This window comes from Xyrauchen texanus, chromosome 13, assembly GCF_025860055.1.
Source record: "Xyrauchen texanus isolate HMW12.3.18 chromosome 13, RBS_HiC_50CHRs, whole genome shotgun sequence".
Taxonomy (NCBI): domain Eukaryota; kingdom Metazoa; phylum Chordata; class Actinopteri; order Cypriniformes; family Catostomidae; genus Xyrauchen; species Xyrauchen texanus.
In genome coordinates this window covers 4,059,643-4,076,079 of record NC_068288.1, presented here as the reverse complement: position 1 = coordinate 4,076,079, position 16,437 = coordinate 4,059,643, and the positions used below count along the sequence as shown (strand labels likewise).

Sequence of the window (16,437 nt, the reverse complement as noted above, 5' to 3'; positions counted from 1 at the left end):
GGGGTCCCTGGAATCTAAAAGTTTGAGAACCCCTGCATTAATCAACCAATCTTTCTATCTGATAATGAAATTCAGACTGCAAACTCACAACTCTAGACACATAATTTCTTTGGGTGATTTGCTGTAGATTCAGCAGTGAAGCAGAAAACAGTCACACTCACCTCGTCTAGATCCATATCCTCTGGACTCTCCCAACGGCGTAGATGGGATGAAGTAACTGGCACCACCACTATGTAAAACCACCTAGAAAGAAACCAGAAACAAAAAAGATACAGAAACCTCAATTGAGCTGTCTGATGATGAAGATAATGATTATGAAAAGCATGACCTTCTTCGGTTGTGTTCACACTTGGCATGTGATTAAAACGAACTCTGGTCCAATTGCTCTGTTAGTGCAGTTCATTTGAACAAGTGTGAACGCTGTCACCCAAACCTTGGTGTGCCCCAAACATTCGTACCAAGAACGCATGAATAGTGGGTCTCGGTCCGCTTCCAAACGAACTCTGGTGCGGTTCGATTGACATATGAATGCAACATGGACCAAAGAAGTCTAAACGGACCAAAAACAGGAAGTTTGAACAGAAATTTGCCTAATACTGACCTCAAGCAAACAGTCCTTGCAGCATAAGGAATAAGCAAGAGGAATTCCTGCTGCTGTTATGACTTCTATACACATTAATTAGCTCTTCGTTTGTTCTCAGCTGGTAAAAATACACCATGTATACATATATAAATATAACGACCACATTTCTCCCTGCAGCCAGCATTGTTTTGGATGATCGGCAAGTTCCGTCCAAAAATATACATAATAAAAGCTGTCCATTCAGGTTGTGACGTTTTCCTGATGCCTTTGGTTTTGCATAATTATGTTTGGTGTTAAAAATGCCAGTGTGAACGCTAAGTGAACCATGACTAAATGTATAAATTTAAATTTTTTGGTCCAGACCAAGAGGACCAAGAGAACTGAACTACAAGTGTGAACACACCCTTCATCTCTGCTGTTTAAAGAGAACAGATCTGAGTCCACAAATAGAGGGCAAATCTTTCTAGTTTTTTTCATCACAGGTTCAGCACTGGTTTATCAGAGAGTTTGAAAAATTGGTCTGGTTTGATATTACAGCACTGATTGAGTTTCTAAATGATTTTGTGACAGCTCAGGACCCTGTGGCCCATTCAGTGACAGTAACAAACTCTTGAAATCCAATTAAAGCCTGAGTAGTTAGAACTCCAAATAAAGCCCCAGTCCACTGTTTGATATGTGTGATAGAATGGCTTCAAACAGTACCATTTGGCTTTGATGAGAAAGTATTTCTGATAATAGAAAAGGATTTTTGCTCTGTCTTTGGTCAGTGTTAGTCCTGTAGGTATTGGTATACATAAGAGTATTTTCAGAATGCACTACTTTCCAGCAGATGTTTTGATTTGCCATAATGCAAACCCATGTGAAACCACTGGTCCTAGCTGGGATGTGCAGTGTTTGAGCTTTAACTTTCGGCCTCAAGTCTTGCTAAAGCTAAAAGATCCAATATTTGCCCACTGACGGATAGGATTCTTGCCTATGTGCGCTGGTTAATCTCTGAGACTCAAGCAAACATTTCCCTGAGAGCCACAAACATTTCATCTTTGGGTTGCTTGAAGATAACAGTGTGGAAAAAGACTGCTGCAAGAGAGTGCTTTGGAATGCAGGTAGACAAATGTTGATTAGAGTTACCATAACAATAATAACAGGACCACGGAAATGTTGATGACCACAGTCACAAAGCAAATAAATTATTCAAGGGCAATACAATTTAGCAGGGTGAATGTCTGGGCCACCTAAAAGAATTACAGTTAAACTAATATTTTTTTTTTAGGACCATTAAAACATCTCACCTCATCTTGCTCTTCGTGCATGACACCGCGGAGACTCCGCATGTAGAGGCTCATGCTACTCTCCGCAATCAATGCAAAACTTATCAATCAGCCCAATGAGAGCAAGAACCACTAATAGCGACCACGAGGAGGATACCCCATGTGACTCTACCCTACCTAGCAACCGGATCAATTTGCTTGCTTAGGAGACCTGGCTTGAGTCACACAGCACCAGGGGTGTAAAGCAACAAATTACAAATACTCACATTACTGTAACTCACTACTTTTCCCCAAGAATTGCACTTTAAGTAGTTTAAAATTTGTATACTTTTACTTGAGTACATTTCAAGTGCTGTAACTATACTTTTGCAGTGCTATTTTCCCACAGTCTGTGTTCGGTACTTCCCTGTTCTGATTTTATTTTTATCTATCAACATGATTGGCTAGGGAGAGTCTTGTGACTCCCGTCAAATCAAATCACACATAAAAAACTTGAACGGCAGCTGCAGATGAGGAGGATGCCTCAAGCACAGTTTACAGCTGAACATAACTGACCGCACCTGAAAGTGCTTTTCACAGTGAAAAAGGCCAATTGCTTGATCGTGTCACATGAGTTTAACTTGCTCAAGCCATATATCAGCATTAATCCTGCCTCTAATTTGAAGAAACATATCAAGGTAAATTTCATATTTCTGCTTACTAGATTCTGTGTGTCAATAATGTAGCCTGTAATTTAACTATCTATCACAGAGATTATTGGGCTGCTGTGAGAGATTAATGCAATGTTATCAATAGGGCTGGGTAATAAAATGATCTAGATGTTTATCGGAAAAAAAGAGATGTCCTCGATCAAAATTTTCAGTAGTTTTCAATATTTATCCTATGTTCTACATCTAGAACAGGGATGTACATTACATCAATCGCGATAGCATGAGCACCACTGGTTGGTTGATCTAGATGAAATATAAAAGATTGACTTTTTATTTCCTGACGTCTGTAGCTGTGCGCTCTTTGATTGACAGGCGGCTAATGTTTGAGCACTAATGCAGTTACGGGCTAAATTATCAAATACACTTTATAATTCCGCCAATGCCCGTCTTGGTGAGGATTTAATGTAAATTCAGTTGTTTATGTCTAAAGTGAACTTAAACAGTGGACAAAAAGTGTATTTGTATCAAAATGTCAGACTTGAAGTGTACATGTAACCGAATTGATCACTGTCAAATAGGCTATGTAATAAAAAGGCTATTAATCAAACAACAAGGAAACGAGAAAACCACTCACTACTTTTGGCCGAATAACTTGAGTAGCTTTAGAAGTATTAATGTAATAGAATAATAGAAGTGACATTTTTAATAATAATATTTTTAATAAATATTGTTAATTTTTTAATTATACTGACTCCTGATGTAGAGAGTGTGTTAATTTGAATAATAAATTACCAGGAAAGTAGAGTTGATAAAATGATTTAGAATTATGCTTAGCTTTTATAAAGATCAAAGAAAAGTATCAACATTTGCAGAGTAATACTTCAGCAGAACATTCGACCAGTCACAAACTTCAGAAAATTGTGCATCATGCATTAGAATGAGAATACAACTATTACTTGGCTTAAAATATACTAAATCAATGTTGAACATTGTAACTCAAAAGGAGGACAATGTGGCCTCCCATGTTCTACTTAAAGAAATAATTCACACAAAAATGAAAATTCCCTTATCATTTACTCACCCTCATGCCATCTGTCTATGAATTTCATTCTTCAGAACACAAATAAAGATTTTTAAAAACATATTTCAGCTCTGTAGGTCCATTCAATGTATATGAAGGGGTGCCAAAATGTTGATGCTCCAAAAAGCACATAAAAGCAGCATACAAGATAAAACTCCATTGGTTTAATCCATGACTTCAGAATTGATATGGTGTGGGTGAGAAACAAGTCAATATTTAAGTCAATTTTTGCAAGAAATGATTCTCTCTGCCCAGTAGGTGGCGATATACATGAAGAATGTGAATCACCAAAAACACAAGAAGAAAGTGAAAGTTAAAATGGAGATTGACTGAGCAGGGAGGATAATTAATAGTAAAAAAGGAATTAAATATTGATCTGTTTCTCACCATGCTTCTGAAGACATGGATTTAACCACTGGTGGCACATGGATTAGACTACTATTATGCTGATTTATGTGATTTGTGGAGCTTCAATATTTTAACTTTCATTCTATGGACCACAAGAGCTTAGATATGCTTCTAAAAATCTTAATTTGTGTTCTGCAGAAGAAATGTAAGTCATACACATCCAGGATGGCATGTGGGTGAGTAAATGATGAGAGAATTTTCATTTTTGGGTGAATTATTCCTTTTTAAGCGTGATACAGCTCCTGTACCAAATAACTCATGTTCTGCCTCCTCTATAGTGCAGGAAATGACGTGTTAAGTGATCCTGCTTATTTTAAAATGTTTTGAATTCCTTGCATTGTTTGCTCTGTCAGCATTAGGAGAAATTTAGACCCTACACATAAATTGATTTTAATGTAATTGTATCATACATTAGAATTTAAAATGGTGATCAGTGTATTGAAAATAACTTTTTAATCGTTGCATTTCTGTTATAATGTCTCACTTTTATTATTTTGAATCAGATTCATGTAGTGTTTATCCTAGATAAGTGATGTATTTTAAAAGTTGGCATACAGTGTTCATTATAATGGGGCATAGGTTTTGCAGCTTGGTACTCAATACTCACTACTCATGGTGCACTTTTAAATGAGCTACTCTTTTACCCCTGCTCCTCTTTTACCCCTGCTCAGCACACCCTGGATTTGAACTCGTGACTCCAGGGGTGGTAGTCTGCGTCAATACTCGTTGAGCTACCCATGCCCCCCATAACTTATTTATTGATTGAATACATGGATTTGCTCATTTTTAAAAAGCCAAAATGTGACAAAAATAATGAAAAAAAAATAAATTAAATATAATTAGTAAAATTATATTTTACAGCACTAGTCCAGCACTAGTCCACATTGTTTAAAGTGCCCAAAGTTGAACAAACACCCAATTACAAATACTCATAAGTAAAATGCATTCAAATTATGAAAATTTGGAAGGTAATTGTAGTTTTAGCAAAATTTTGCTATGAAATATAACCAAAACAAGTTCTTGACAGGTTTTCGTGAGATTCACCTGTAGTTTTCTAACATTTCTCTCACTGACCTGACGAGGGCACGGTTGTGCACTTTAGGTGGTGTGATGGTGAGTTTGCCGCCCTCCTCGGGGTCATGTTTGTAGTGGGCTGGTTTGGTGGTAAACAGGTCTGGGGCAGTGCGGATGGACACCTGCTGCTGCAATCCACCGGCGCTGTTTCCTCGACTCATCAACACGAAAGAATAATCCGTGTCTGGCTGCAGCCGTGTGATCAACTTCCTCTTCAGATCACCCTGTACCTCCACACTCTGCTGGTTATATAGGATCTGCCATCAGGGGGCACACAGTTTAGCACAATTGCAGTAAGAGAAACTCACAATACAGCAGAACCTCTCATCCTTTTTTGCTTTATTATATCGCCTACAATCTGTCCTGCCAAAATCAATACCAATTTATAACACAATAATTAAGTAATTTCATCCTACTGAGAGGATCTCACCTTGAAAGGCACTTGAGACTTGTATGTTTCTGGCACATCCCACGTGAGCAGGACAGAGGTCTTCATGACAGCTTTCACACCAAAGTTTTTGGTAAACTCTGCAGATGAGGTGAGAATAAAAGTATTTTAGTTACCTGATACATAACAGCACTGGAAACCAGACGCCAGCCACCCCACCTCTGAACAGACTGACTATGTAAGATGTAGAAGAAAAGAATCACTCGAGAAGCTTTCACTTTCATAGCACCACAGAGTCACAGTGTTTCAATTTTTTTTATTTTTTTTTTTTTAGGTGAAATCAACCAACATATGGTTTACTTATAGTTGACTGCATATTAAGCTGGAATAGGATAAATTACTTTAAAGGGTAACTAAACACCTGCTCAGAGTCTGACTCCACCCACTAGAAATATTTGAAAATGCTGGAAAAGTGGGCAGACCCCGGCGGGGATAGAGGGAACGAACCGAGTGCGGGGCTGAGCGGTGGGGGGGGGCACCTGAGACTCGTAGTGACGGATTAATTGACAGCTGCTGTCAGACTCTATGTTATTATTATTCCTCACACGGTCGCAAGACGACATGTACATGAATCTGGCGTGGTGAGCTGGAACCTGCTTACGTCAGCTGTCACCGCTTACGTCACGAAGTACCGCAACAGCCAATAGGAAAATTCAACTGCCGTAGCCACCGTTCAACCTGAAGAGGGCAGCACTCACGTTTTTACACCATATATTGTAGAATTAAAACACTTTATACACAAATGTCAAAACAATTACTTGAATCAATGACCAGTACTAATAAAGCCCCATGCTTACAGATCATTAACTAAAAAAAGTTGGTTTAGGGTTTAGTTACCCTTTAACACACCTCATTATTAATATTTAGAGTAAACTTTAAGTAAGCATTGATAGACTGATTCCAACCAAAATTGGCACTATCAAAGCATTGCATTGCTTGTTTGGGCAGGAAAATATTTTAGTTCAAGGAAGCAATCTGTTTGAAAACAGTGATTTTTTTGGGCAAATCCATTTGGTGATCCTAATTTCACAGAAACTACACACTTAACCTAAACAAACATTTAAGGATGTCAATGTTGTGAGTGGAGCTCTTGTATAAACTCACCAGGTATGGAGGTAGACATGGTTCTGCTCTGGATGCTGGGGCTAATCGGACCTCCTCCCTTCCCCGTAAACGCTCTCACTCTAATGTCATAGGTGGTGTCCGGCTGCAGCCCGTGAATGGTCATTTGTGTCTCTGTGGTACCATTGGTCTGGTTCTGATGGCTGTTGATGTCACGGTACACCACCACGTAACGTATGATCTTCCCGTTTCTCTCTGGTAGGGGTGGGGGGTCCCACGCCAGTTTGGTGGTGGTGGTCGTGAGCCCCACCACTCTCAAATTCTGGGGGTAGCTGCTGGGAACATCATCTGGGGTGCTGATCTCTTTGCTATACTCCTCCCCATTTCCTGCTCTATTCTTTGCGCAGAGCTTGAAGATGTAAGTAGCACCCTTGTGCAGGCCAGTGACAGTAAAGTGGCCGTCGGTGCGCCTGAAGTCACGGGTGGTGTAGGTCTCCTCTACTTCACGCTTGTATCGCAGTCTGTAGCCCATCAGCTCACCCACCATCTCCATCGGGGGCTGCCACTGGATCAGAGCTGTGTTCCCAATCGTGGTGCTGATGATCATGGTGGGCTTGCCTGGCACTATCAAGAGAGAGATTATTTTTCAAGCAATAGCATATGTTAACATGGACAATGATAGCTGCTGGTTTGCTCTGTCACCCCTTAAAAACAGTGGCATGGACCAATTAATAGAGCACAACGGTCTGGTACCATAAGTGAACTCATTTTTAAAGCTACACTATGTAACTTTTGGCCCTCTAGCAGTTGAAGCATAGAACTGCAAGTTACTTGCGGAGGCACACTGATTTGGTAATTATGTCAGTTGGGCTTTGGCTCTGCTCTTCTGTGTGAATGAATCTGATGGTTTGAATACCACTGGTTTAACAATGGTTACAGGTGATCAACTTATCAGAGTGAATGTCACTAAATGTAAAAAAAATAAAAAATAAAATCAATAAAAAATAAAATAATGAAAAGAAGAAAAATATGGCTTAATAGCAGGTGTCACGATTCCCTGTTGTCTGGCCTGTGTTTCTCCCCTGTCATCTGTTCCCGGACTACATTTCCCATAATTCTCTACTCTCATCTCTGCCAGCTGTTCCCCATTGTTCCTCACCTGTGTTTAATTTTCTCATTAGTCTTTGTGTATATAATGCCCTGACTTCTGTTCAGTCTTAGACAGTTGTTGTATGTGTTTGACCTCCCATGTTTAACCAGTGCCCTTCATAGATGTTTGCTCCGGTTTCCCATCGTGGATGTTTTACATTTTCCTGTGTCTACCAGTTATTAGTGTTTGTTTACTTTCATAAAAAATCCTTAGCTGCACCTAGACCCAGCTCTCTTGACTTCTTCCCAGTGTTACAGAACAACTGATCAAGACTGAACAGAAATCAGGGCATTATATACACAAAGATTAATGAGAAAATTAAACACAGTGAATCGTGACAGCAGGTAAGTACCACATCTTCCACCATTGTTTTGACTTATTGAAAACATTTGTTTTCAAAATGTAGGCAAGGATGACAGACATAATGATTGCTAGTCATATAAGATGAAGTCAAACAGTGGAAACTGTGCAAACAGTGGAACTTAGAACTTAGCTAGCAGGCAAATGGACCAAAGTAGATACAGTTTAAAGATTGTTACCAGCATTAAGTTACTTTATTCCCCCATTGTCATTACACGGAAATGAAATTGAAAACATTGCAGTACCACAATACATAATAAAATTACATTTGAGTGGCTAATGCTACCTAAAGAACTACTGCGTTAAGAGATGGTTCAGTAAAATGGTACAGACATGTCTCTTAATTTGATCACTCAATAATATCTTACCTATTGAGCGAGCAAAACTCCATCTCTGGGTCAGTTTTAAATCCTGTCTTGGACAAGCCAGTGTTGTTTCGTGTTTTATTAAGGGTTCTGTCACGTTCTCCTTTTTACTTGCAGACTCTTCTCGGTTCGAGGTCTTTTTATTTTGAAAATGGGTGATTGCCCAGAGCGTTGCCTTTTTGAATTATCCATATTCAATGCTGCTCATGTGTTGTGGCTACAAGCTGTCAGCTTCAAACTACCACCACGCCTCACACCACATATATACGTACATGTGCTGTAGTAGCTAGCTGAACCTTCTTTTCTTTATTTATGGACGTGACGTAAACATGCACAGATGACTGATGGAAGTATGTAATTTCCCACCAAATCCGTCCCGACAGCTCTAAAATATAAATCATCATTATAGGCCTAATGTAGTGAATAAGGGTTAGGCAAATACATGGTTTGGAAGATGGAGTGTTGGTGTCCTTGCTTATTAATGACATTTCCAACAAAAATATCTTTAATGATAACTTATAAACCTAAAAAGACAGACCTACTGTGAATGGAATTTAATTGTAAAATTATTCTATGTAATAAAAGCAAATTAATAATCTCTGTGACAAAAATATACTGTAAACTTACTCCTGCCCCTCTTGAATACATTTACAGAGTGACTTGGCCCTGGAAGTAAAACGTTTTGGGAACCCCTGCATTAAAGCAATATTCCTGGTTCAATACCAGTTAAGCTCAATCAACAGCACCTGTGGCATAATATTGATTACCACTTAATTTAATTTTGACTCGTCATTTTTTTTAAAGCACAAATCGAGGTTCCAGTGAGGCAGTGAATGGGGCCAATTTTTGGTGAGTTCAAATACAGAAATGTGAAGCTTATAATTAAAAAAAAAAAGCACTTAAATGTATTCTTCTATTAAAACACATTTATTATTTGAGCTGTAAAGTTGCTTAAATTTTAATTTTTACAGTCATTTCATTATTTTAGGTTTGATGACATTACATTGTCATGGCAACGGTGTTATAAACTTTACACAGGAAAGGTTAGTAAGCACAGGGCTCGACAATAAGGACTGCCTGATGGCCAGTGTGAGAGAGATTCGGGCTAGTTGCAAGAACTGGTCGGGCCAGTGCTGCTTTTAAAACGAGCAGACAAGCGTCAAAGTCTTCTAACCAAGCACTCAGAGATGCACTGGAGCAATTATATTTAGCTTGCATAATACACTGGGCACACCGAGGAACAATCGCGTGAATGCTCAAAAGACTGCAGACACCAAGCACGCACGCTCTCCTAGAACTGTGTAGAAAATTGCATGGGGAAAAATCTCACTTCAGGAATTTCGGAGCTGGATTATTCATTTTACGCAACTTTTTTTGTATCCCTGCACATTTCACAGATCACCATCACAGTACACGACATTCCTATTTTTTGTTTTAGCATGTTGAAAATTATCAATCCACACATTGGAACAAGAAGTCAACAGTTCTATAAGACTGTGCATCCATCACTGTCCATGCATTTCACTCATCTCTCCATGTAGCGTAGACACTGTTTAACATGCACACACACTCGTAAAGGGACAGAGCGAAAGTATTGTTCCTACAGTTAAAAAAGCACAGTGTCTCTCATTATTTTGCGATTTAGAGATGAAGTGCTGAACAAAATCTAATAAACTTTGCTAAATCCCAGTTATACATGTGGTTGGAGATGCTCCGTATCCAAAATGCAAGTAGGCCTATACATTTAGGTAATGTTTTTAAAAATGTAAACATTAATTCGACATGCTAATGGTGTTTGATATGAATGGAAGCAAAATCACTCTTTTACTATTATTTTCAGAGGTGTTCAGCTGCAGGGTGAAGATGAGTGTTTAAAACAGTCTGCTTCATATCTTTCTCATAACATCGTTGGCCTTGTTTGTGTTGTCTAATTTCAAGTTTATATCCACACTCTTAATTTACAGATTAGGCCTAATATTTACCTACCTTATATTACACATCACAACTGACTTCGTATGGTCTCCACTCTCATGGATTCATAAGTTTTATTTTATTCCGCCAATAATCAAATCTTTAACTCTGTGACTAAATCTTGGATCCTGCTTGTGAAAACTACACCGAGCTTAAAGGTTTACAGCAAGACTAAATGGGTGATGGAAAACCCATAATTTGCTTCACTGAACTCTTCACTTAAAAACATGTGTAAATAGCAGAACGGCTGAGGTTAATATGGTGAATTTATGAATTTATATCTGTAAAGTGCTGATATGGTCTCTTTTATGAAGGACATGTAGTATATATACTTTAATCCCTATGGAAAAAAGGAATAGGGAAAAATACTTCCAGAACCAAGCAAGCTGAAAATGTTGGTGGGCACTGTTGCACTTTTTTAGAATGCCATTTAAATGTTTTAAAAATTTTTTCATGCCAAAATAAATTCTGACTTTTAATTGATTTTGAACTTATCTAGGCAACTGGATGCTTAATTGTAAAATGAATTTGAATTTAAGGAAGTAAAATTATACAATGAATTAAATTCAAACAAATTTTTATATAGGGTTATTAATAATACATTTCATTTTCAGTATAAATAAATTAATGACGAACATGTTATCATAAACTCAACATCTGAAAACAATGTTGTAGACATTTTTGGTGCTGTATGGTTCAATAAAATAAATAAATACTTATTTTTTAGGCTGTATAAATTGTTTTGAAAGTACTAAATCTTTTTAAAAAAGTTTTAATTTGTCTAATCGGTTGAGAAAATAAATATTCTAAAAACCAGGGAATAATCGGGCATTAGTCAAAATTAATTGAGGTAACAGGAATTGAAATGGGAACAATTCTTAAATTTGGAATTTTGTCCAACCCTTTTACTAACATTCTACCATGTAAACGCGATGGTTACTGTTGTAACCTCCATTCCCCAAAGGAAGGAACGAGACGTTGTCGAATGAAGTGACACAAGGGGTCTTCCTGGGACGCCAAACGTACCTCTGAACCTGAGAAAAGGCCAATGTCAAGTTGGCAGACAGAATTTGCATGCCCCGCCCCGGACATACGGGTATAAAGAGAAGTGGGGCAGGGAGTGGCAGTCAGCATTTTGCACTGAGGAGCCGAAAATAAGGTACAGCCGTTTACAGTGGTAGATCTAGTGATGTGAAAGGAGGGACACAAAGTCTCGTTCCTTCCCTCGGGGGAACGGAGGTTACAACAGTAACCACGACATTCCCCTTCTGTCACTCACTCGACATTGTGTCGAATGAAGTGACACAAGGGGTCCGGCCAGAAGGCTAGGGAGGAGAACATCAAAGGAGCAACGCTTGGTGGCTAACCTGGGATAGAAGGAGCACTGGATCAACTTGGTGAAGGGCGCTGTGTGCAAGCGGAACACCCGGTCGGTTGTGCCGTGTTACAGAGTTCTACCGGCTCAGACCTGACAAATCACGGGACGAGACCGACTCAACCCTGAGATTGTAAAATCTGGCAAAGGTATTGGGTGTTGCACAGCCCGCTGCTCTGCAGATGTCTGCTAAGGAGGATGCCACACTTCTCATGGAGTGTGCTTGAACCCGCAAGGGGTTGGCACGGCCTGGGTGTAAGGAAATAGCATCAACAACCCAGTGAGCTAACCTCTGTTTGGAGACGGCGTTCCCCCGTCCGCCGAAGCAGACAAAGCGCTGCTCCGAACATCTAGAACTCTGCGTGCAGTCCAAATAGATACGCAAAGCACGTACCGGACACAGCAACGAGAAGGCTGGATCTGCCTCCTCCCGGGGCAGCTTGCTTGCAGGCTCACGACCTGGTCCCTGAAGGGGATCGTAGGAACCTTGGGCACGTAGCCTGGTTGCGGCCTCAGGATAATGTGAGAATGGGCCGGACCGAACTCCAGGCACTATGCAGGTCCCCAACCCTCTTAATGGAGACTAATGCGATCAGGAGGGCCGCCTTCAGGGAGAGGTCCTTGAGCTCAACTGAATCAAGTGGCTCGAAGGGGGGGGGGGGGTCTCTTAAGGCCCGTGAGGACCACTGAGAGATCCCAAGAGGGGAACAGGCTTTGATGGGGAGGGTTCAGTCTCCGGGCACATTTCAGGAACCTGATAATCAAGTCATGCTTACCAAGGGACTTGCCATCTACTGCATCGTGGTGGGCTGCGATAGCAACTACATACACCTTCAAGGTGGAGGGGGATATCCTCCCCTCCAGCCTCTCCAGCAGGAATGAAAGCACTGACCTCTGCGGGTCTTTGGCTCGAGAAGAACACCAATTTTGCGAACGAGCGCCACTTTAGGGCCTAAAGTTGCCTGGTGGAGGGAGCTCTGGCTTGGTTGATCGTGTCTACGACTGCAGGTGGTAGATCCACTAGATATTCCGCATCCTGTGCAGGGGCCAGACGTGGAGGTTCCAGAGGTCTGGGTGCGGGTGCGGGTGCCAGAGGGTCCCCGTCCCTGAGAAAGAAGGTCCTTCCTCAGGGGAATTTTCCAGGGAGGTGCTGTCGCGAGGAGCGTAAGATTCAAGAACCAGGCCCGGGTGGACCTGTAAGGGGCCACCAGGATGACCTGTTCCTCATCCTCCCTGATCTTTCACAGCACCAGTGCAAGAAGGCTCACAGGGGGAAATGCATACTGGCGCGTCCGCCGTCGTGTTACGGTTGCCAGGGATGTGAGTGGCGCACAGCGACCTAAGTCGCGGCTGACTCAAAAGGAGGAGATATGACGAGAGCAAACGCCACCTTGGCGATTTATGTACGCTACCATCGCGGTGCTGTCTGAACGGATCAAGACGTGCTTGCCCTGGATTAGTAGGGCAAGAGATACAGCCCACAACTCTAGGCAGTTGATGTGCCAATGCTGCCGGGGTCCTGTCCAGAGGCCAGCGGCAGCGTGCCCATTGCACATGGTGCCCCAACCCTGTCGAGAGTTGTCTGTGGTCACCACGACACAGCTGGACACCTGCTGCAAGGGGACACCGGTCTGCAGAAAACATAGGTCTGAAAACAGACGTGCTGTCATTGAGACTGAGTCTAACTCCGTGCCGAGAAAAGAGATGCTCTGAACCGGGACGAGCTTGCTCTTTTCACAGTTGACCTGAAGCCCTAGATGGCTGAGGTGCCTGAGCACCTGGTCCCTGTGAGCACACAGTAACTCCCTCGCCAGGTGAGCCAGGATGAACCAGTCATCGAGGTAGTTGAGTATGCAGATTCCCAATTCCCTTAGCGGGGCAAGAGCTGCCTCTGCGATCTTTGTGAAGATGCGAGGGGACAGGGACAGGCCGAAAGGGAGGACCTTGTACTGATACGCCTGGCCGTCGAACGCAAAATGTAAGAAGGGTCTGTGTCGAGGCAGAATGGAGACGTGAAAGTACGTGTCCTTCAGGTCTACCACCGCAAACCAATCTAGTTGTCGAACGCAGGTAAGAATCTGTTTCTGCGTGAGCATTTTGAACAGGATTCTGTGTAAGGCCTGGTTGAGAACTCGCAGGTCCAAGATTGGTCACAACCCCCCGCTATTTTTGGGTACGATGAAGTAAGGGCTGTAGAAACCCTAGCTCTATCGCATACTTGAGGAGCAAGGTCGTGATCTCCGCTTGTAAGGCGAGCCAGCGCAACTGATTGGGAAGTGAAGGAGAACTGCAAGGAGAACTAACGGGACGATCACTTTCGACATACCGGGCGGGGGTTCGCGGCGAGGGGGAGCAGGTGATGGCGCATCGGGAGGCAGAAGAGCATCCCGAGGCTTGGGTGCTGAGAATAGACTTAAAGAACTTACTTTGTTCCGTGCACCCTGTAGGGGGCGGGTTATAAACTGAGGAAGAGGTCCTAGAGAGGCGTCTTCGGAACTCGTCAGCACTGGCCTGCCGGGGCTGATCAGTTGCAGTGCCTGGAGGCGAGGGAACTGCGTCCGGGGAGCCAGGACTGTAGAGTTTTGGGGCCGGGGCGCTGTGAGAACGGAGTGCACTGGCTGAATGACCCAGGGAGTGAGGAAATCTCTCTTTATTGAGAACGTGGGTGCCGCAGCCCAAAGGTGGTGCGGCAAATGAAACAAGGATTCTCCTCTCCTCTGTCGCCGAAGAGGCCAAGCTGGGAGATGGGGGCATTGAGAAAGCGTGCCTTGTCAACATCGTGCATCTCGACCATGTTCTGCCAGAGGTGACGATCCTGTACCTCGAGGGTGGCCATCGCCCGCCCGAGTGCCTGCAAATTCTGTCTGCCAATTGATATTGGCCTTTTCTCAGTTTCAGAGGTACGTTTGGCTTCCCAGGAAGCTTCATTCGACACAATGTCAAGTGAGTGACAGAAGGGGACCATAGTTTGCACTAAATATCATAACTGTGGTGCTTTTTAACATGCTCTCAGAATCTTTGTCAATTTATTACATTTCTTTTGTTGATGACAGTGGTGGCATAACTATTGTATTTTGGTGAAAAGTATGGCTAGGGACTTGTAATATAAGATACCTTTATAGGTAAACCCCCCTCTCCTAATGATTCTTTCCACACTACCTCAGTTGCCTAATTCAATGTGAGTAGATCTGAAGATACAGCAAGTGATGGTCACTTTAAGGTCATTTTGGACTTGTGTCTCGAGATTTGTAATGTTTTATAAGACATGACTGCAGATCAACCTTTTACCTCTGCAAATACTGATGTCCTTTAACACTAAACTTCAAACGATCTCCTTAGGTCTCCTTATCTTTTATGTTGCAAATAAAAACACACCTGTTCCACTCACAAACATACACACAAACTAACTCACCTGCCCCTGTTGTGGTCACCACTTTGGCCTTGCTTCTTGCTCCATCTCCCTTAGTGGTGTATGCTGCCACTGTAACAGAATATGTTGTTTCAGGCAACAGACCGGTGATGAATGTCTCCTGAGAGAGAGAGAGAGGGGGACAGGGACAGCTAAGTTACTGTCAATAAAACAATGGCATAACACAGAGAAATAAGCCCCTTTTCATTCATCGTGCTGAATGGTTCTTGTTGTGAAAACATGCCGTTCCGTAGCTATCTGGGAAGTTGGCTGATGGGTTTTGAAATGATGGTGTATATATACTGTAGATATAGTAGATGGATACAGTAGTACAGGTACAGTTGTAGACAAGGCGTTCATAGAGCACAACAGTTTCCACTCACTTTTTCAGCTGTTATCCTTTTATAAGCTTTTATCCAAAGCAACTGACAAACAGAAGCTATTCATCTAAAGGAGATATTAAGAAGAAAAAATGTAGTATTATTATTAAGTTAATTTAATAATTTATTTATCTGATTTACAAGGAGTGGTTGAATGGCAATATATTTCAGTTAGTACTCTTTGAAGACATTTCTTGTCGTGTGGCTGTCTATCGTGGACAAAAAGTACAACAGCCTATTTATGTACAATTACAAAATCACAGTTGTAAAAATAGCTATTTCTTATGTTAAAGCTCTGCCAAATTGATGAAAATTGCCATGTTACCTCAATGTTCTCGTCAATGTGTTTTAAGTTTTGTTAAGGTTGAATTTTTCGGTCACAAGATACAGGCCAATTAGCAATTACAGGCCAAACCCCAAAATAATATTCGCTTATATCTTTGAACTGATTTGACATATCAAAATTCTTTTGATAACATTTGTTGGGAGGGTCTGCAGATGATGTATACCAAGTTTTGTGCAAATAGGACAAACGGCCTAATACAAGTTCTAAGATCTTAATGGTAGAAGCAAAAATCCATGTGATCATATCCTTTAGGGGCACAAATGGATTTGGAGAAACAAACAAAAAAAGAATTATAGCCAATACAGTTCCGGAGTTATTAGCAAAAACTCAAATTTGCTTATTATAGTGCTACCTTGTGGCCGATTCTCAAAAATGTAACGTACAGCTTCCTGTAGAGACCCTCCTTGTGTATAATAAGTTTCAGGACCATCAACCATTCACAACTCAAGTTATTAAGAGCTGAAATTTGATTGGCTGCTGGTGGACATTTTTGTGAATTTGTCGAAT

At 41.5% G+C, this 16,437-nt stretch overlaps 1 protein-coding gene across 4 annotated transcripts in view; it reads right to left on the bottom strand.

The window, feature by feature from the left end:
- The window catches only part of LOC127653876 (receptor-type tyrosine-protein phosphatase F-like), a 440,914-nt gene that overhangs the window by 93,544 nt on the left and 330,933 nt on the right, over positions 1-16,437 (bottom strand). For 3 of the 4 annotated variants that reach the window (XM_052140683.1, XM_052140684.1, XM_052140686.1), the window contains exons 12-16: positions 15,208-15,325; positions 6,617-7,198; positions 5,495-5,592; positions 5,065-5,321; positions 162-243 (exon numbers count right to left, since the gene is read on the bottom strand). In XM_052140683.1, coding sequence (XP_051996643.1) covers positions 162-243; positions 5,065-5,321; positions 5,495-5,592; positions 6,617-7,198; positions 15,208-15,325 — 1,137 coding nt within the window. The remainder of the gene's footprint in view (positions 1-161; positions 244-5,064; positions 5,322-5,494; positions 5,593-6,616; positions 7,199-15,207; positions 15,326-16,437) is intronic. The other variant, XM_052140685.1, reaches the window with a different exon arrangement.